Source organism: Apteryx mantelli, chromosome 3 (genome assembly GCF_036417845.1).
Source record: "Apteryx mantelli isolate bAptMan1 chromosome 3, bAptMan1.hap1, whole genome shotgun sequence".
Lineage (NCBI taxonomy): Eukaryota > Metazoa > Chordata > Aves > Apterygiformes > Apterygidae > Apteryx > Apteryx mantelli.
In genome coordinates, this window is record NC_089980.1 from 75,144,901 (window position 1) to 75,167,272 (window position 22,372).

At 44.5% G+C, this 22,372-nt stretch overlaps 1 protein-coding gene across 4 annotated transcripts in view; it reads right to left on the reverse strand.

Moving 5' to 3' along the window:
• The window catches only part of MYB (MYB proto-oncogene, transcription factor), a 28,992-nt gene extending 13,656 nt beyond the window's left edge, over positions 1-15,336 (reverse strand). The window contains exons 1-11 of one of the 4 annotated variants that reach the window (XM_067294780.1): positions 15,278-15,336; positions 11,387-11,504; positions 9,720-9,791; positions 8,962-9,054; positions 8,328-8,548; positions 6,537-6,771; positions 5,594-5,674; positions 5,088-5,192; positions 3,517-3,774; positions 2,116-2,478; positions 388-530 (exon numbers count right to left, since the gene is read on the reverse strand). In XM_067294780.1, the coding sequence (XP_067150881.1) occupies positions 388-530; positions 2,116-2,478; positions 3,517-3,774; positions 5,088-5,192; positions 5,594-5,674; positions 6,537-6,771; positions 8,328-8,548; positions 8,962-9,054; positions 9,720-9,791; positions 11,387-11,504; positions 15,278-15,300 (1,712 nt within the window). In that variant the 5' untranslated portion in view covers positions 15,301-15,336. The remainder of the gene's footprint in view (positions 1-387; positions 531-2,115; positions 2,479-3,516; positions 3,775-5,087; positions 5,193-5,593; positions 5,675-6,536; positions 6,772-8,327; positions 8,549-8,961; positions 9,055-9,719; positions 9,792-11,386; positions 11,505-15,277) is intronic. The other 3 variants (XM_067294781.1, XM_067294783.1, XM_067294782.1) reach the window with 3 other exon arrangements.
• Positions 15,337-22,372: the final 7,036 nt, after the last annotated feature.

Genomic DNA, 22,372 nt, shown 5'->3' on the forward strand with positions numbered 1-22,372 from the left:
ATGTGTTTGGAAATATTAACCCCTTGCAAAAATATGTGCATGCAGGCAATGACTGCTCTAAGACTTTGCTACATGTTTTCCTGCAATCATATAATGCATTTACAAGTAGCCGTCCTGGTTTTGTGGAAAAACATCTATTTAACTATTATAAGGCAGAATGACTTTATTCAAAAAAAGGCGAGTCTATATGCACAATTATTCCTTATTAATAAGCTACCCTGGTAGTTATAAAATGGAAGTATTATTCCGAACTAAGAAAAATCTGAAGGTACTAGCAAACAACTCTGCAGGAAACATACAGTCACCCAGCATTTTGTTTTGGTTGTGTCCAAAACTGACAAAACAAACCCTCATGAATCTGACAATACAATGCTGTGAGAGACTTACAAATGATTTTCCTTCTGAGTTTTGAAAGCCTGGTCCCTGTGGAACGGTGTCGTAACAGCCATCTTATGGCCACACACTGGGGTGGAAGTTAAAGCGGGGTTGTCCAGGCTCAGGTTTTCGTGACTGGTTGAGGTGTTTAAGAACTGTAAATAGGGAAAGGGAAAATCAGTAGGAACATCCAGATTACCAGGCTCATTTTTAAGTTGACTTCATAGGATGAAAGAAAAATAAATTACTTCCTTCTCATTGACATAAGTGATTCTCCTGAACCTACAATACGGGTGTGTGCATGTGGGGTACCTGACTACGTGGCAAAAAAAAAAGTTCAACGAACAGTTTGGTTGGGGCATTCAGGAAGCAAAACCTTTCATCTCTAGAAAGGGAACTTATAAACAAAATGATACTCTGTTCCAATGAGAGACATTCTCCACCACTTAAAGAGCCAAATCTTAAAAGCCTGATCTGGGTTTTCTGCAAATAAGTTGCAATTAATATTAAGAGCAATGTGCCTATGTAAGAACTGAGTGAAAATGAAGAAGGGATGTTTCAGGAATAAACCCACAGGAAATGGGGCTAAGTTCTATGAAAGTTATCAGGAGAATCTAGGTACTTTAAATAAAGTGTTTATGACCGGAAAATAAATTTCCTATCATCGCTGTCCAAACAAAGTGCTCCATATTCACAGCATAAAACAAAAACTGTGGCCCATGATGGGTGCACGGAGTGCTCTGGAATGGAAATCTCTGTCTGAAAAGGAGGGAGTGGTATTAGGAGTGAAAATTACTTTTGCAGGGACTCCACTTAGTAACCTAAAAAAATTGTTCCAGTTTCTAACATCTATGAATCTGTGAGTGTAGCTGTATCCCTTATTCTGATAAAGATTCGCTATAACATCTACTACCTTCTGGACTTACTTGTATCAGATTAAAATAAACTTTTCAAAAGCATGGCACGTATGAAAATATAGATTTCACTGGATAAATAATATATGATTAAAATACGTAAGTGGAGATACAGCAGGAAACCATTACATGCAATCTTTTAATAATCTTCAATGAAATAGTGTTTTTCTGACTTTAAGGATCAAAGCCAAACCGAAGACTAAATCAACAGAAATACACAGGCAAGCAAAAAAACAGAACATGTTTAAATAGAGCTACAGCTGTGAAACAAAGCAACAAATGATAAGAATTTCAAAGTGCAGATCAGACAATTTTAACAGGCCAATTTTCTCTTCATTCCTATTCCACCCCACCCCACGTGGCTTGAGTTAAGGATGAAGAGCCATGATTTGAATTTGCTGGTTGTTGTCAGTTTGTCTCACAACCTGAATGCTATTTAAATGCAGTTTGGGGTTTTCTAGGTCAATGAATCATACTGTAAGTGGACAGAGATGGAAAGTATTACAAATGATCAGAAATGTTAAACTCTAGTAGTTGAAGGAGTTAACAGCAAGAGCACAGCAAGAATCACATTCCCCTACAAAAATGATCCAAATGAAAAAAAAACCCCACATATGAATTCGAAAAAAAGAGAATCAACAGTTAACTTGCTGATCATCTAAACTCAGCAGTGAAGACTTAAGAGCAGTGAGAAGATTCAAACACGGAGTGAAATCAGCAAGCGCAACGGTAATTAGTCATTTGTTCCAAAGGATTAGTTTCTAAATTGTTAACACTGTGGTGACTTTTGAGAATTAGTAACATCTGTGCAGAAGTCTTGATCTACCTGCGAGGGAGAGAAGGGCAGGCTTTTGACAGGGGAGCGCTTAGGAGTTGAGCTGCTGACGTCAGCTAGTACCAAGGTGCTACTGTGGCCACTGGCTAAGGGGCTGGAGTGCCCTCTCCTTTTGCGAAGAAGGACCCACGGAGCTGCGCTGCACTGTGAGGCACATAAGGACTTTGGTGAGCTGGGAGAGCCCTGACTTGACATGATTTTGCTCAAGTTTGTGATGGGGTGTCCGTGAGGTCTACAAGCATTGGCCTCTCTTTGCTGAAGCTGCGCGGCTCTGCCTGAGGGAGCTTTGCTAGCCGAAGTATCTGTGTCTTCAAAGAATTCAAAACTGCTGAGATCACCCCACGATGAAGGATCCTGAAACAACGTGGGAGGCACGGAGCTATAAGACAGTGTATAGTGCCACCTCATGAAAATACAGCGCTAAGATATGCCAGTAACCAACAACAAAAACAGTCCTTCCCAATTCAAGGCAGCTTGACCCTGTTTATTTGAGTAATACTGTGAACGCTTATTTGTGTTTTTAATGTATGCCTTCAGTATATCAAACTGCTTAACATCCCAGTGTTGCTGGCAACTGAGTTCCTACAATGAGTCAAATGATGTCCTTACTCTTTCACTGGTATTAGCTGCTCAGTATGAAGACAGTGCCTTTCGTTACAGAAAAATGCATGCATCGGACTCTAAGCTAAGTCCATCTCCTTCTAACCAGCATGACTGCTCAGGACGTGCTGAATGGAGAGTGGCCCTGCACGAGGCACACGCTGTTGCTGCTCAAGTAAGGTGCCACCAACAAATGCATTTCAATGCGCTACTTCTGTTACGTATAGCATCTGAGAGACCATAATGAAAAAGGCCAATGTCAATAGTAGTAGTAATCAGCTACTTGGTATTTAAATACAGTTTCCAGTTCTTTAGATATGCCAGGCAAGCTCCTTAAACTTTGAGAAGCAGCTATAGACGCCACAAGGAAAACCTTTAGAAAGCAACGCAGATATATGAACAGCCTCACATGAACCTACAGCATGTGTCACTTCTGATACAAACAAGTATCATTTAATTGTTTAAAATGTTTGTTGGTGTCTCTGATTTTATTTTAAGGAGATTTAATGTAGTAAGAAACTGTTTCAAACTCCTACTTTGTAGCATGCTAAAAATCACACTCCCATACCGAGATGCAGCAGGAAAGGGAGAAACCCACAAAGAGCATACGCATCCACACTCGAGGGCTTCATTTACGAACAACCATGTGTTGTTATTTCAGAAGGCAAGCTTCAGCTCTTGTAGCAATTAGAAGCTACTCAGGAAAAAGAAACAGATTTAGGACGCTCCCAGCTCCTTTCCCCTTAGTCCTTGACCACACGCAAATCCACCTGAGGCGACGGCTCTACTTACGGAGTCTATTAACTGGAGTGTTTCTGCAAATTCTAAGAGATTCTTAACATTGTCCAGGATGTTGCTCTGGTGGACAATCATGCACCTTGCAGGGGATGCACTTTCCTCAGGTAAGCAACCATGATCCACTGGTGGAGAGGGAGTACAGTGGTGATGTTCCCCCAAACAGGAAACAGGTGCACTGTCACCACTTGTCCTGGCATTGTCAGCGATTGCGGTGCTGTGCCAGCCTGGGTAGTTTGATGTGTGGTTCTGTGTCTAAAGGAAGAAGAAGAAGGGGAAAAAAAAAAAAAGAAAAGGGGGGGGAAAAAAGGCAGAAGGAACTTAGCAATGAAATTGCACAAGGTGTCAGATGCCTCTGGAGGAAAGATAAAAGTAGTTGCATCATCATCTAAAAACTTATGCCTATGAAACAATTGTCAAGATGTTTCCTTTCATCAGCGTAAGATCTCATTTTAAGTAATAGCAGCATTGTATTTGTTATCCCAAAGTTACCTCAGTATTGATTACCAGGATTATGAGCATATATCACTACTAATATTTAAGTAAGTCATACTGTGTTACTCCAAAAAGCTCAAAAAGTGACTGTAAGTCATTTTCTGTGAGAAGCAAGAAATGGCAGGAGTTCCCTACTGAGCGCTCAGCACTGTAGTAGGCTAAAGAGTTTAAGAGTTAGAGTTGCTTTTGTTTGCTTATCTCCTTTTCTTCTTCTGTCCCTGTCTAATGCTACAGCTTACACCAATGCAATGAAGAGGCTGTCAAATCAACATGGTTAGGAAAGCAGAAGAAGAAATTAACAGAAGTTTCTTTCCAGTGTGAGCATGCAACAGAAGAAATTGCAAAACATTAACTAAAGTTAAAAAGTGGCCAAACTAACGTATCATGCATGCAGTTGTTTTACTATTAATTTAAATATTACCCAAAAAAGAATCTGCTGGCTATCACCTATCTTCTAAGATGATTTGGGCATTCTTGGCTTTGGCGACGGTGATAAGTAATTACATCAGGGTTTTCACTTAACATCCAATGGCATATACAACAAAGTGTAAGAATTCAGTAATAGCCAGCATTTGTTTCACACATGCAGTTATGAAGGATCTAACATTATTCAGAGAAGTAAAACAAACTGTCAAACATGCACCAAGTCTGAAGCTTACAAAGTGTATAATACACAGCTGAAGAAAAGAATACAACAGAGAAGAAAAATCAGATGTACAGGCACTACATTTTCATCATATGAACCACTGCACACTTTCAGAAATGCAGATCCTACTGATTTAAGATCTGTGGGATTTTTCATTTTAGTACCATCATCATGTTTCCGATATTACATAACATAACAGAGCCCAGCCCTGCTCCCACTTTTCAAAAGTAAAGTAACCGCAAATTCTTTTTTATAAAAGAGTTCAGAAAGCAAATGAGGACTATATATGTGCTATGTTTCATCCTTTTAAAACGGAAATATAGAGCCTCGATTAGTATCAAAGGCAAAGGGGGAATAAAAAGTTAGAAAGACAAGCACTGGGGTAATGCTGCTATCCCTCCATCCAAGCACACAGTGACAGTCTTACTGGTAATGCCTGCTGCCCTTTCAGTTCATTCTCAGTCGACATTAGTAGCAACTCTAATTCCTTTATTCGTTTTTCTTTCTCAGGGTCTTCATCATTATAGTGTCTCTGAAATTAAGAGTTAAGGGAAAAGAAAAGATAAAGGTCTGATAGGATGTAGCAACTAAAATGCTTATGGCTTGCCGTCCTGTGGTTTTAATAGCCAAATTAGACTCAAAGATGAAACAAACATCAATTGTGTTTTCCACTATCAAAGTCCCTGCTGAATTTCAGTATAGACATTTGAAATGGAGAAAGTGAAAGCTAGCACACCAGATGTCAACTATTGTGTCTTAAATTCACTTCAGAAGAAGCAATTATTAGCCATGTTAGAACTCCCCCACCTTCCCCATTTTCTCTCTTCACACTTATTACATTAAAATGTTTCCTCAATGTACAATGTCCACATTTTGACTTGTATATCAAACATTTAACAAATTGGATCTTGAAATGAGGTTCAAGTTATCTACCTGAATAGCTGCAGCAGCTGGCTGAGGAACATTGAGAATATTTACATGCAGTGCTACTGGATATGGGATCTGACCAGGGACCTAGGTCAAAAAGCAAAAGACACTAAAAGTTATTATTTCTATCACATTACCTGGCCTGCATTGTGAATTTGGGTTAAAGATAAATTTGGGTTTAGGTACTTAACATTTATAATCTATGGAGACAGAACAGCAAGAAAACAAAGAAGTTTAAGAGAAAACTAAACAGTTCTTAGGAATATACAACACAACGGAAGAAAGAAAATTCATATATGAAGTATCTAATCTTCCTGAATGAGAAAAGATGAATAATTTATAGATGCATTTGTACAATTTTCTACACTGAAGTGAAAATACAAAAGATGCATTTTATTATAATCTAAAACTCTATAATGTAGCTGTTTGAAGCAGCAGCTTGTTTCATTATTAATCATTAATAGAAAAGGAATCAGATTAAAAACAATACTTGTTTACTTGGTTCTGACAGGCAACCCACAAACAGAATATTACTAAAGCGAACGGGGGAGATTTTGACATAGAATACAGAATTACCCAGATTCAACTGATTTTCAACAAGGGTAAAATTCACCGCTATAAGACATGGTACTCAATACATTTTCATTGCTGAGTTGGTGTTTTCCCTTATAAGATGTTAAAAACGCTGCATGCCATTTCATCCCTTCAACGCCAACAACCAATTTGAAACGTATGTATATTCATCCCTGCTTTAGTCAAGGAAGTCCTTGCCTGACATCAAAGACATACGAGCCCTGCTGAACAGCGACACAAAGGGCTTACTAACTTTTTCACCCCATCCACCAAGGCTGGCAAAAGGACCCTGCCTCCTTGCTCAAATCACCCATGGCCAAATTACATCCACCTATTCCCCAAAGCCAAACGGAAAGAAGCATTTCCAGGAGCTTACGTTTTGTGGCTCAGAGAGGTGGTAATAGGGATAGTCATTGCTCAGGGGGGGCTGGCCGGCTACTGGGAGCTGGGCAGAAGGCGCATTGTGAGCAAAGCCCATCAAGTGACTGCTTTTCTGAAACCCGGCGGCTGCTGAGGACGGGTTGCCTTTAGAGGACTCCTGCAGATACCCCTCCTGCTCGACCTTGCGGCGCATGGTAGAATTCCAGTGGTTCTTGATGGCATTATCAGTTCTACAAGAGGAATACATACATTTGAAGAGTTTTACCAACGAGAATTTTAAATTCAGGCTGAAATCACGTGACAGGGAACTGCTGCGAGCGTTTCTGTTCAAAACCTAGTGCTTTTCTCTGACCTTCCGCCTGCCCCTACCTTTGAAAATGCTACTCTCCACTTCTCAAGAAAGATGTTCACTATAAACGGTAGGGAAAAAAAGACAGGTGGGCTATTGTTATTTAAATACTTTTTGGAGCAACCTCTAACCCTTGTCTTAAGTTCTCAGACTGTAAGAAATTAAGAACTTTGGCTTCACCTCATTCCCATGAGATGAGGTGACAGTGACAGCTAAGCCCCTCTTTGAAGCTACCCTAAGGAGTGTCTACATCGCATTTGTAAGTCTTAATATTTCAGTGGAGCTTTATTGTATCTCCTTGCTGGAAAGACAGACTGCGGAAAACAGCTGTGAAAAGACTAACTTCCAAACAGCTTTCTGGCAGGCCACCTAGACAATGACAGCATCATGCTATACACACACGTTCAGTAAACAAAACTGTTATGATTTTTCTCAGCTGCAGAAAAACTGAGATTCAAATTCTCAAATATATGAGTCAGAAAAAGCTTATAAAAACTTCTTATCAAGTTCGTGAGATTGTAAGAGCATACTTAGAAACAGCTCCTCTATTTGAAAAACCTCACCATCACACAATATTGTTGAAAGACATATCTGTGATGTGTGGAAGCTACAGAAAAACTTCCCAAGCAGTAGATCCATTTCTTGTTTTCTTCTAGAAGGCAAAAGAAACTTATGGAATGCCCACTTAAAAGCATATTGCAATCTTAAGCATTGCATTTGGATCTTGAAGATGTTTCACCAAATAATAAGAATAAAAATGAAAAGGGAAAAAAATCTTTGTTTACATTATGTGCTTGACTACACTTTATGTTGAGTCACTTTTACTGCAGACTGAATAAGACACTGAATCTCTGAATTCATGTGCAAGTTGTGCATAAACTTTGAATGAGACAAATGTTTCCAGGACTGGAGTTTGAGGAAGTCTACTTCTCCTATTTTATATATCGATTTTTAACAGGTCAAAACTGTCTGACTGACTCAGGAGCAATGACAAACGCTGAGGCAACCTTCTGTTAAATCATTCTGAATAAACAGACTGGATTTCACATTGAAGGTATACCTTAACTGAATGCAAATTATGCTCCACTTGTAGAGCCTGATCCTTCACTGTTCAGTGAATTTAAATTTTGTCTGCTATTTCAAGCACAAATAAGACTACACATATATTTAGGAAAGTGTTAGAGTCTTGCTCTAGTTATTGATTTTTTACCTATGACAAAGATTAAAAGCATGTACAAACAGCATATTGTTCCACGTACTGACTAAACAGTACAGTTCCCCACTGGGAAAAATGCACACTGATGTCATTGGCTTTCCAGAATTTGAGTCCAAAATTTTTGATTTATACTATGCAGCCCCAGGCAACTGAAACAGACTGCTCAGGCCTGCAGCTTTTTTCTTCTTTCCTATTTAAGAGCTAAAGGTATGTGTCATTACCGTCCAGGCAGCAACTTTGCAATTTCTGCCCATCTGTTTCCCAGTCTCTTGTGTGCCTGGTAAATAATTCTATCTTCCTCTTCTGTCCAGGAGGTTTTCTTCACTTCTGGATTCAAATGGTTGTGCCACCTCTCCCTGCACTGTTTTCCAATCCTTCCCTTCAAATGCTTAGCAATGACAGACCAGCGCTTTGGACCGTATTTCTGCACGAGTTCTATTACCTTCAAAGAAGGACATAAAAACTGCCTGTATTTAATGATGCATAATGAATCAATGCAATTTTTCTGTGGTAGAGCAATATTTTCAATGACATTTCTCAAAATCACCACAGTAAAGCTAATACACAGTAAAGGCTTCCCATTTCCCCTTTATATTTTTACCCAAAAGGAAAAGTCTGGTAATAGTAAAGACATTTCCAGACTGCATTTCTGCATCACAGTGTTGTAAATCAACATGAATTAATTTGTGTAGAGCACTTAGAAAGCACTGTATAAATACTTAGCATTGATATTATAGGATCAGTCCTGCCTCAGGCCGTGTTAGTGTCGACACCACTGAAACCTCTAGTAGTTTTGTCCAAATACATTAAATCCACTATTAAGGTATTAATCAGATGGAATGGAAGACTGCTTACCCTTTGATCCTCCTCTTTAGTCCACGGGCCTTTGATAAGTTCTGGGTTTAACACCTTCTGCCATCGGTGCTGGCACTGAACATCTGTCCGATTCTAATGAAATGCGAGATATGCAAAGTAAATCATTCTTTAAAAAGATGAACATCTAGTGATAGTGCTCTTATCTAGGTACTCTTGCTTCCCTGAATTTCACTGCCAACTGCTATTATTAAATTATATGGTAGTGATACAGTAGGTCTGAAAAGGAGGTGCTCAACTATCAAGTTGCTCACTGAACGAGATAGTATTTCTATCATTTCTGCAGTTATGACTGTATCACCAAAACTACACAAACTGAACCTTCACCATCTGGCACAATAGCTGTCTTTTTTAAAAAGAGCTTTCACATGCAGTATTTCTACAACAGCTGAAGAGCTCAAAAAATTATTTTATAAGCTGCACTTGCAGTTCATCAAAGCTATTTTTTCTCTGTGCTGAGACATTTTGTTTCGGTGTCATATCTACTGCATCTACTGTGCAACACTCCTGTGCCCCCCGCTTTTGTTTGTTGGATGTGTTCCAACCCTTCCTGAGAAGTGAAAGGAAAATTAAGGTAAGGGCTTCTACAACACTCTAACTAAACTGCTGAGAGACCTGCGGAGGTTTTATATCTTCTGCGAAAATATAACTGTGAAACAACCACTCCCCTTTCCTTTACTTGGAAACCCCTGATAAAGAGTTGTCACTAGAACTGGAAACAGAAACCAATATCCACCTACAGGAAGGAAATTGGCAATGACTTTCCAGTCTTCTGTGCCGTTCTGTTCCACAAGCTTCTTCAGTTTCTCATCCTGAATCATTAAGAGAAACAAACGTAATTGATATTGCAATTTCCTATAATGCAGAAGAAATGGATCCCCCCAAAATTTGTACTACTAGCTTTTTATGCATTTGTTTCTTTGTGGGATCATGTCCTGAGATTAAAGAGGGGGAGTCTGTATTCTTCTTTTGTTTTCAATTGCCTAAATCAGGAGATTTTTTCTTCTCCTGTGGATCCTGGCAGGTTCTTTAACTGTGCTGTAGGAGAAAGACTGACTTCTTCTATGCTTCTGTGTGACTCAACTTACACATTCCCATTTTACCGCTCAAAGCAATCGAAGTGTTGTTCTTGCATCGGATTTACAGGCGTGCATGGATGTTTAGACACCAGGCACGTGACTAACAGTGAAATTCAGTAACACTAAGGCACCCAGCTGTCTTGGGATCTCTAAAAATCACAGTCTTGAGCTTCAAATGTCTTGCAAGTAACAGAAGTCCCAATAATTTGCTTATCCCCTACCAGGGTACAATGAACGCACGATTATAGTAACAGCTCCTTTTTGCTACTGATCACTGTGAGGGAGTTTCGCATACTTGCCACAGCAAGAAAGTTGCACCACTATTTTTAATGATAAGGCCAGTAATATAGACCCTAAAGACAAAAGCAACCAATCACACAAACTGGGAAGGATCGAGAGAGCGTAACGCAAGAGGGAACTGCCCCAGCAGATAAGAGGAGGGCAGCACCCCTCCCCTTCTCTGCTCAGCGCCTCCCAGTACGCTCCCAGTTCATGTGACAGGAAAGTGGCCCCTGGGTTACACAGCCATCCCTTCCTCCCAGGCCGTATCAGAACCACATCCATCCCTGTAAGAGCAGCCTATGATTTAAAAAAAAAAAAAAAAACTTACAAGAGGTGACCTGCCACTGTTTATATATCAATAGAAGTTTGTAGAGAGGAGAAAGTCAAAACATAATTTAATAATTGCATTAATATACTTCACAATAAACTTAAAGCAATTAAATGGCTACAGGATATCCACCTGGCAGAAGACTCGATACCAGAATTTATCCGGAAAGTCAACACAAGGGTACTGTGACTAAAATGTATTCTGACCTTCAAAAGTGAAATGCATCTTGGTACTGTTAGATTTCTTTCTTCCAGTTTTCAATTTATTTCCATTCAGAATCATACTGCTGCAATTAAAGTGCCAATTTCAAATGGCACAAAAGGGCTGCAGCAGTTTCTGCCACAGTTGTTTGCTGCTGTGGGACACCAAACACATGTCAGTTCTCACATAGCAACCATTTTCAAACAAAAAGAGGCAGCAGCAACAACCAAACACTACTGCCGGTGACTCTTAACCTGTTTTTCAACTGGGATCACAGAGAGACTCAAGTATCTGCAATGTAGACCTTGGTGGACGTAAAAAAGCTGTTTATGCATTTCATTTAAAAGAAAACAATGCTCCCCAAAGTTAAATAAAAACACTGTAGCTAATGGGTCAAAAACATTGTCCTTATTCATATAATGGGATTGTCGCTGAAGTCATTGGGTAGACAAAAATTTGATCCATGCTCTGTCTTTTCACATGCACTAGAGAAGGAGATGAATGAACTCATATTTACCTCTTCACGAGTCCACCTGGTTTTTCCTAAATGACGTTTTCCAGCTTTAGGAAGCAGACCATCATAATCATGATCGTACATCTCAACATCTTCTTCATCATCATCACTACTGTATATACTGCAGAAAGAAACATAATGAGACACGGAGCAGAACATGAGGATCTGAGCTGCTTAATTACAAAGCACACAAAAAACACTACAATCTTTACAAAGGTTATACAGATAAAAGTTTTAAAACTTGCACAACAAGATTTTGTTCTGCATTCTGTTGTTCTAGTATTCTGAACTGGTTCTGCTGTTTTTGGTATCCACAGATACAAGCAAAGGGCTGGCAACCTTCTTATTACTGTGCATGTTTAGACCTGCTCATACTGTTAGATCAGTGGTGAATTACACATTTGGCAAACTTTCAACCAATGAAGGTTTCAAATTAAAATACAATGTTTGGGACAATGAAGAGAACAAGAGGCTGTGTCCATTACACAAGTGCATACTCAAAATCTTTAACTCATGCCACACATTTTGAAAACTATTGGTTTTGTACATTTAATAGAACAAATAGCTACACAGCTCCCAAACAAGACAGACTGTGAATAAATACAAAAAGCTAACCAATGACAGCCTTGTTAGAGAATATGTTTATGATCCCAATATGTATAGGCAGCAGTTTCTATAATTAACTTAAGTAAAGCCAGTAAGTGGTAGCATTAACATGCAATAAACTCTAATATGAAATGTGCCTGCCATTCATATGTCTAAACAGACAAGGGTTGAGGACAAGTATATTTAATAACCTGTAACTAACAAATAAATGATTGAACCATTTTATGCGACACATTTTCCTAACTTATGACTTTATTACCTCTTTATTTACCTCTACTCCATTTCTGAATACCTCATACTCTTTTGAAATACTCTGCTACTCACTTAATACATGACTAAGGGATTTCCCCAGAGGCTATCTATGGGCAAAAAGAGATCTATTATTGTTTTTCACAGACAGCACTTGCTCTATCCAGTTAACTAAAATTAAAACTGCATGTTCTGCAACACGAGCTGTCTTTCTGGTGGGTAATATTTTATTTCCAACTTTAAGATATAAACAGAAGTTTTGAAACTTTAGCTAAGAAATAATAACCACAGCGCTAGAAAAGAGACAATGTCAGAGTGTGAGATTAATAACTGTGCTATATGTGAAGGTGTTAAAGTATGAGTAAAACATTCAAATGAAAAGGGTTTTTTTTGGTAATAGAACAACTAACCTCACCATACACCAGTTAATTATTAGGCATTGTTTTTCCTGTGAACCTGTTTTCAGGGAATCACTTTTTAAGTGAAGCAAACAGACTGTTAGCCAAGATGCAAACACCTCTAAAATGCAAGCAGTTAAACATATATTCTTTTAAAGTATACTGGGCTAATCACACCTTAAATCTTCAACCCTATTTTCTGGCCTGTGGCATGCGCCATGAAAAATATGCTACATGTAAGAAGTTTTGCAGAACCTGCAATGATGTGTGTGGCCTTCCCTGAGCCACTGCCGGGTGGCCCCCAGACTCATCAAACAAGCCCATCACCTCCATCCTCAATTCACCACCACGATGCCTCACTCCTAGGGCTTGCCCTGCCCCACGTGTCACTCCCTGCGCCTGGCCCCGTGCAACCTTTTGGCATAAGCTGTGGCTGAAGACCCAATGCGGCGTGCCAAGCAGGCGCTCCTTTTTGGCAGCTGTGGTCCCCCAGATTTCAGTGGGGCTAATCGCTTGAGCAACGCTTCCACTCTCCTACTGGAATGGGCTCAGCTCCATCCCCCTGCTGCTGTGCAAAGTAGAGGCACTTTTCTAAGTGACACACGGAGACAGCTGTGTGGCTGCCTTTATGCCAAAGGAAGTTTTGTGGCTCAGTTTCCAAGTATCATTTTGAAAACTGGTTTCGCCGATAGTAAAAGCCCCAGGTACGCATCCAACAGTGACACTTCCTGTGCTGTGAAATGCTATAGGCACATCAAAGAAATGCAGCTCCAAAACAGGAGGAGAACATTAGCGATGAACAGGTTAAAATGATTTAAATGCGATGCCAGTCATGTAAATAATTTATTTAAATAACCAAGGCCTTGTTGTTGCACTGCAGAACTATGAGTAAATCCCAGTGTATTGCCTGTGCTCTCCAGTAGGAGAAAAGGGCTTCGGGATTTCAGGACGCTCGGGAGCTTCTTTACGAAACCAGGCCCCCTCGACACTGCTCTAAAACTTTATTTCCACCGCTGCCCCCAGCCCCGAAATCTCCCCCAGGACCGGCACGGCACAGCGCGGCGCCCGAGCGAGGCAGTGGGTCACAGCCTGGCTCGCCGGGGCTGCCGTCGCCGTCTGAGCGCTCCCCCCCGCAGCAACGCGGCACTTTTTGTCAGGGCAACCGGCCTGTGCAACGATACGGGGGGGAAAAAAAAAGAAAAGAAAGAAAAAAAAAGAAGGGGCGGCGGAGAGGAAATGACTCGCTGCTGCTACCGTGATTGAAGGAATTCGGGCACCGGCCCCGCGGGGCCGAGCCCGCTCCCGCCGCGCCCCGCCCGCCTGCCGGGGCGGCCCCGCCGGCGGCCCCGCTCCGCGCCGCTCCGCGCCCTGCCGCCGCGGCGGGGCTGCGCCGCCGAGCGCGTCTCCCGGCGGAGCGCCGCCGCCGCCCGCTGCGCCCCTCCGGGAGGCGCCCGCGAGGCAGGCAGCGCCGCGCCTCTCCGCCGGGAGAGACGGGGCGAGTGATTCATATCCAGTCCCGGTAACACCCCCCCTCTCGCTCCGAAAGTACCGCCCGGCGCTCGCCCCGCGGCCCGCCACCTCCCGCCGCACTGCAACCCCTGCTGCTCCGAAACGGTGCCCCCCGATGCCCTGCATCCCGCCCCGCCAAGCGGGGCCCCAGCCAGGCAGCGGGACTCTTCCCCCGGTCACAAGCCCAGCAAAAGGGGAGGGAAGGGGGGAGGATGCCGGGCTGCAAAGAGAGAGAGGAAAAAAAAAGTCTCTCCACGTGTCCGACCCGCCGGCACAGCTAATTAGACAACAACTGCGCACTGTGCGCCCTCCCGGCAGCAGCGCCGGCGGCTGCGGCCACGAGGCGCTGCCGCCCGCCCCGTCCCGCCCGCCGCCCCCGGCGCGCATCGCCGCGGCTCCCCGGGCGGGCGGCGGTGACAACTCCGGCCGGGCGCCCCGTCGGAGCCGCGGCCCCCGGAGCCGCCCGCCCGCGCCGCCGCGCTCCGGCATGTGCCGAGCACGAAAGAGCAAAGCCTCGCAGGGCACAGCCGGAGGAGCAGAGGGAAGCGGAGGAGAGCCACGGCCGCGCAGCCAGAGGAGAGGGGGGAAAAAAAAAAAGGAAATGGGAAAGGAAAGAAGCAATCCACCCCCCAAGCCAGGCGCGCTCCCTGCCCGCCGCCCACCTGACATCCCACCCCCGCCGGCAATGAATGAATGAGCCGGGAAGGCGCTACCTGCCGCCGCCGCGCCAGTCCGACATTTTCCTGCCTTACAGCTGCCCGGCGCGCACGTCCAGGCGGGCAGCGAGCCCCGCGGGGGCTGCGCGCAGCGGCGCGGCTCCCGCTACTGCTCCCGCAGCGCCGCGCGCGCAGGGCCCCGCGGCGGCTGCGCGGGAGGAGCCGCGGAGCTGCCAGCCCTCCGCGGACGGGGGGATCGCGCCGTGGCGGCTGTCGGGGCGGGGGGCGGAGTGGGCCAGGTGAGGGGCAGCGGCGGGGCTGCGGCGCCGCCGCCCCTCGGCCGAGCCCGTCGCTGCTCCTTCCCTCGGCCCTTGCCCGGCGCCCGTCGTGCGGGCGCGGCGAGGCGCCGCGGAGCCCCCTGCGCGCGGAGCCCCGCCGCCGGCGGGGCGGACGCCCGCCGCGACCCCCGGCGTTACCTGTGCCGGGGTCTCCGGGCCATCCTCGCACCGGCCGCTGGGGGAGGAGGCGGGGGGCAGGTCGGGGGCAGCCGCGCCGGCCGCCGCGCCCTGCTCCGGGCTGCGCCGAGGCGCTCCGCCGCCGCGCACTGAAGTTTTGAGGAGCAGCAGGAGGAGGAGGAGGAAACAGGTTGAGATTAAAGAGTAAACTCTGTAAACAGAGATGCCATCAAACAAAGGGCTTTTGGACACTCCCCCTCCCGCCAAATCTGGCGCCCCTGCAGTGCGCAGGCGCCTGGCGCCGCGCGGCGGCCCCGTGCCGCGGCGGCGGAGCGCGGGGCGGCGCGGAGCGGCGCGGAGCAGCGCACTCGCCCGGCCCCGGCCCTGCCTGACCCAGCCCGCGGCGGCGCAGCCCCCCGCCCGGCAGCGCCCGCCCCCCGCCGCGCCGCAGCCCCTCGACGGCGCGGCCAGGGACTCCCCCGCCCGCGGTGGTGTGAAGGCTTTAAGTGATGAAGCCGTCGGAGGTTGAGGGGGGGTCGCCCGTGCGGTTCAACTCCCTCTCCGACACATACGGAGGCACACGCGACGGAGGGGCGCCCCGATGGGGAGCTGAGAGGGGGCAGCGCCGCTGTGGACCCCCCCCGGGGGAGCGGGCGAGAGGTGCGCGCCTCCGGCTCGGCGGGCTCGGCGGCGCCTCCCGCAGCCCGGGGCGGGGGGGCCGGCCCGGCGCCCCGTGCACCTGCTGCGGGACGGGCTGCGCTGGCTGCGGGGACAACAACCCCCGACAGCAGATAAATAAGAGGCTGTGGGGGTGGTGGGAGCTCGCTGCTGTCCCGCGGGGGATTTTTACTATAGTTCCCCGTGCTGCCAGGACGGGGACGGTGCCTGCCGCCGCGGGAGAGGCGGTGGGTGTCCGATGAGCTCCAAAGAGCACGTTTTGTGATACAGAAATGAGTCAGGACGTGAAAAATGGCGAAACATGCAAAGCTCCCAGGCTCGGCTGCAGTTTGAAAAATCGGGGCTTTGCAGCGGTTCCTCAAAGGCTCGCGGCTCATCAATGGGCCGCCGGGGCCGCCGCCGGGGCGGGCCGGGCCGGGGCGGGCCGGGGCGGGGCAGAGCCTCCCGCCGCCGGGGCCGCCGCCGCCGGGGCCGCCCCGAGGTGGCGGCGCGGCGCAGAGGGCGGCGGTGGGGGCCGCGGGCGGCGCTGCCCGCCTGGGACGGGGCGGGCGCGGGGCGCTGCGCGGGCGCGCAGGCACCGCCGCACGCCTCGTAACGCGCTGCAGCCGTGCGGGCGGGGAGCCGCGGCCGCGGCCGCTGTTCGCCCACCTGTGAAATGGGTCTGCGGCGCCGGGGGGCCGGGTGCGGCGCAGCGCGAGGGAGCTTTGTGCGGCCGAGAGGGTCCCCGTCCTCGCGAAGCGCGCCGCAACTCTGCTAGACAGGGAGTGCTTTAGTGGTGGGAGTGACGGGGTGAACTGGGACACCAAAGATGCGTCCAGCTCTGTGTTAAACCCAGCCTGCTCTGTGAAGCGTGCGCTGGCATCAGCAGAGAGCAACGCTACGCAGATCCCTTGGCTTTTGGAGAGTTTTTTCTGGTAAAGGTGTATTTGGGGAATGAAGGAAGTCAGAAGGCCAGGGAGAATATACAAAAACTATGTTTCCTCCTAACAAAACACATCTGGGTGTCCACACGGTACCTAGACACTCTTGCTGGATGTTGCGGATGCTACGTTCTCTTCATTTGGAAAAGAACGTTAATCATGCAAAATCAAAACTAATAAAAATCCACAAGAGAAGAGTTTTGTTTGGAAAATGTTGCTTTCATTGCTGATGACTTCTGGGAATGATACTTCTACAGCTCTGCTAGGATCTAATCTTGAATTCTTTGCAGAAAGCTGTTTAAATCAAGAGTGACTTCTGAGTGCCACTCAGACGGTGAGTATGGCTTATGTAAATAGACTTGAAGCTGGGCCTATAGTCAATACAGCTGTAAGGGTCTGAAAGGATTCATTGGATCTGCTGTTACAAGTACCTTCTACTTACTGAGAATATCTCCGCTACTTTCTGTGACTGAAAATGTACAATTCAGTGAAGTGGTACGGTCATGTTGCCTACCATATCCCATAGAGGTATGATCTCAAGCGTGCAAGGTTGTATCTCTTCCTGCTTCTGTGGGAAACATTTTCCCTTGTTGATTTCTGCAAATATTTCAGTGTTAACTGAGACAAATCCTCCATCTTCCCAATTTGGATGTAAATTTGCTGAAATAAATGCAAAGAATGTCTATTATTGCTCTCAAGAGAACTGTTAATATGCACAATTTTCTTCTGTAGGTTGCATGTAAGACTGCATTTCTTCTCCAGTGACTCTGAATAAATACTTTTTTCTTCCCAGAATATAAAAAAAGACATTTAGTTTATAAAAATACATGAAATCACAAATAAGGCATGGTTTTACTGAGTTTAAAATAAAGAGGGAAATAACACCTTCTCCCCTGATGTAAAGATCAGTTTTCCCCTAGTCTGCATACGTAAAAGCCACTAAAATCAGGAAGGCACGTGCATGCACACTGCTGGTGTTGCTTCATTCTTAATGTTTAAAATTTAGCTAAAATGAGCCATGACTCTACTATTTTCTTTTCTTTTCTGAGCATGTATAGCTTGAGGCAATATAGGGTGTGAGGGTTCTTTTTAATATATCCTTGTCAGAGCCCTAAAGAAAAAGAAATCACCCTTCTACATTTGAACTTAAAGATCATATGCCCTAGATGTGCAGTAGCAGACCTCTTCTTATATTACCCTTCCAACTTCATTAATTAGTGATGTCTTTGAGCCTATTTATAGTAATTGCGTTAACTGACAGAGTAATTGTAAACAGTATAACTACGTATTCTGGTGATCTTTTACTTACACAAATTATACAAGCAATTTAATAAAAGTAATTATATAAATGGTAAATGCACATTGAATTACTTGATTTCCTCCACCTCCACTGCAAACACAAACCTCAAAATGGAGTTAAAAGCATGTTGAGAAAATTCAAAAATCCTAGTTAAACATCAAACCCAGGATGTGTTGTGTTCACCCTTAATATTTTCCTGTTGTGATCCACTGTTTAGTTGGCATGATTCGGGCTGTGTCCTGTCAACCTCAGCCAGGCATAACCAAATGGATTGTAAAGGAAATTTATCAGGGAGAAGAGTAATAGTAAGCCCTTACCCTGGGATTTTCCAAATGGATAGGAGGTAGTTGCATAATTTCTTTTCAGACTTTGGAAAATCCCAGCACTAATCTTTATGTATGCGTTGTTCCTACTTTTTCTGAGTTTGTTACAGAATCTTAAAGGAATACTGTCAAATCAGTGTCTTACAACACGTGTGATCTTACACATTTTTTTTCTATATATGATCACATATGTTATAAACAGCCACCTGTCTTTCCCTCTGGTCCGATGGCCTCTTAGAATACCTGAAGGATTTTTATAAATGCTTGTTAATATATGTGCTTTTTGTTTACTTTCTGCATTTCTCTCAGCCTGTAAAATGAAAATCAATAAGCAACTTTCACTTTTTTAGTTTCACTTTTAGACTCGGTACTGCGAAGTTTCAAACGCAGTTGTGGTATTTTTATCATTGAAAATCAGATGTTTTTTGATATTTTGGCCAGAAATGTTTTCAAAAAATGTTTTTAACACATTCGAAGGAAAATGCAAATGTACATTTTCCTTTAATGTAGACTTCCTAACATAGTTTTTCATGAAAGAAGATAAGAGGAACGATTAAAGTCTCTGGGGAGGGACGCAGGAGACTGGGGTTTATCTGTGGCTGTATCATAGATCAAGTCACTCAGAGACATACATTTAGCCAGCTTCCCTTACCTGCAGATACAGATTATGTCCAAGGACCTGCAGCCACACTGCTGTTCCAGTAAAACGTATTGGGAATGCAAGTGCTGTGGCTGAGCTCTGACTTCCTGATGGGTACCTGCCGCAGAGGTGGCGTGGGGCGTCCCCACCCAGATTTGCATGTGGGGACTCCGCGAACAAGCACGGAGGTGTGAACAGTCACCAGCCGCCCTGCTGAAAATGGACGTGGCACGGGAGTTGTTCAGGCCAAAACAGGTGGCGAACTGTGGGCCGGCGGGAGGTTTGGCTGCCTCCACACCATCGAACCCACACGCATGCTTGCAACCAGGCTGGAAATCCAGAGAAAGGGCCATGAGCTGAGAGGAGGCTGTCTCAGGAGCTGCAAACCCGATCTCCTCCACCAAGCGAAGCAGAGCCCTTCCTGGCTGAAGGATACAGATAATAATTGCATTGGCCACAATCTCTGCTGTACTATTGCAGGACTAGCTGCCCGCTCCCAGTCGCACTTTGCAGCGCATCCATGTGTTTAAAGAGGGGAGGAGGAGCTCTGCTGCCTCTCCTGCTCCTGCCGTGGGGACGGCATAGCCTAGATTTGAGCTTTGCACCTCTGTTGACAGGTGTTCCTGGTTTCAGTACATGCAGATTTAGAGCCCGCTATACCACTGTGTTATTCTGCTATAATACCAGAGCAACTACACTGAAAATCTGCAGCACGTTCTGGTATAAACTAGAATGAGACAGCAATGATTCAGGCTTACCCCTGAGTGCGTTATTTATTTATTTGTTTTAAGTACAGTTAGCCTTAGCTCAGGACAGGTAGTAATAAGAATCCAGTGATAAGGTTGGATTGAATCAACTAAAATTTTATATGAAAAGGATAAACGACAGAATGAGAGAACTATTTCCTTTCTGGTATAAAATCTAGATTTTCCTTATGGCAAAGCCTTAGATGATCCTGTTGGTTGCGAAGGTAAGGGAAACTCAGCAGGGATCAGAATGCTTTGTGCAGCTATTGGGAGAGAACTGCAGGTTATAGCTGTATAATATTAGAATGAAGGGAAGAGACATAACTGGATGAAATTAGGATCTTGAGTGGAGGAGCAAAGGTAAACCTTCCACTTTTCAGCAGAGGTTTTTTTTTGTGGTAAACCCTCTTTGTTTGTGTATGGCTTGGAAGGAGAGCAATGCCTGAGGCCTTCCAACTGCAAAAATAGAGTACTATAGGAACTGAACATATGTTGTACAAAAGCTGTTATTTCATTTGTTCTGAAACGGCACCATATAGGAGGCACAAAATCAGACTTGGGGCAAATAGCACCAGTTCCTTATACCTCAGCAGAGCTGTGCATCTAGTGGGCTGCCCAAACACAGTGGGCTGATGGTGCTGTAATTGCAGTGCCCCCTGTGAAAACTAATCCACTTCCACTTAAAAACCTACATCATCACAGCGAATGACTTTTTTTTTCTTTTTAAAGCACAGTACTAACACCAAGAAGTATTTGTTGCCTATGCAGCTCTTTCACCTACTCTCATCTTACAGGAAACTATATGTTTTCTTGCCTTTATTTTATTGCTAGCAGATAGTATTTCAAAGGCAATTGTGGTATTTATTTATTTATTTAAAGCACGATGTGATAAAAATATTAGTCAAATTTGATTAATAATAGAGAATAGGACAAATAAATGTAAACACAGGCAAATAAGTTTATTTTCTTAAGTGATTCATTTAAGCATACTAATATGTCAAGAAATAGCAATATGCCTTTCAAAATGATAAAGTAAACCCTATTCACAAAAGAAGTGATTTGCTCTATGTACATGGTTTACCTACAAGGGTGGGGTTACTATAATGTATGCCCGGCTGGCAAGCAGAGAGGCTTTTGTTCTGTAGCTGCTTTTAAATGTGTCCTCTGACAGTGGTGCACCTTTGCACTGGGATGGCAGTGAATGCGGCCTACTTTCTTTCTCCAGTTTTTGCTCTTGTAAATGCAAAGTAATTCTGTCGACGGTTCTCAGGTTCTCTGGTTTACCCTGCTGTGACTGAAAGCAGAGTTTATCCTGTAAGCCACAGTAGCGTAGCTGAGGGTAAGCATGTGTAAGTGAGTGTGGTCGCTTACTTGTGCAATGTGGAACATATCAATGTCTCATCAATGCCAACTGCTCAAGTTTACCCATTTTTTTCACTCACACACCCCTGGAGATGCCTGACTCTCCGCTTACAGCAGGCTTTTCCCCCTGTTGTTCTATTGACTTTGCTACACTGGAAAGAAATATATTTGATTTACACTGGTTTAAATGAGAGGATGGACAGCCTCTGGTCTTGTCAAACCTGTTATCTATAACATTAATGAATTTCTTCTTGTACTGGAAGATATGTAAAGGAGATGTGTGTCCTTCTGTGGTTCTAACTCGCCCGTTGTAGTCTCTTCTTAGAGGTTTCATTTTATAGGTTAACCTGCTATTAACCCCATCCTGTCACAGCTATGTAACACTTCACACACAAAACCCTATATCCCACTATCATTTTACTATAATCCAATGTTTTACTTACTTGTAATCTTCCCCCTCTCAATCTTTCTGCAAACATTGGACTAACTGAATATTGTGAAGTGGAATCAATCCCTCTCTTCTTTTTTTATTTTCCTTCACACTTACCCTACCACTATGGTAGCCTAATGTAGGCTAGGTGGTAAAGCTTTTCATTTCTCACTATATTTGTTTTACAACCTCAGGCCCTATGTCACTCCTTTCTGTATTAGTCAGCAGGAGGTGGCAAAAGATTGGCAAGAAAAGTCATTTTTTCAGGCCAAGACAGAATTAATCACCTCCATTTTATACCTTGCAACCCTCGTTACCCACTGCTGTTTAAGAGCTTGTCAAATTATGTTTTCAGTAACATTGTGTAAACAAATAACATTGTGCTTGTTCCAGTGTTCTTTGTGCCCATAAGCATTTCCATTTAATTCAATTAATCTATTCCTATGTCACATCACTAGTTTTGAAAGAAGTTTGCTGGATCCTAGGTACAAGTAACACTAAGGAATTAAATAGGTGGACTAAGCAGTTAAAAAGGTGGACTAATTAGTTAATAGGTGATTGCTATTACTTAGATAATTTTGAAACAGTCACTGTGTTATTACTGAGTATTAGTGTCCAACAAAGGCTGTGTAGTATGTTTGAAAGCACATTCACAGTATGTTTTTTGGCAATAACTTTGCAAATTGCAGGTAACATTGCATCTGCATTCATTTACAT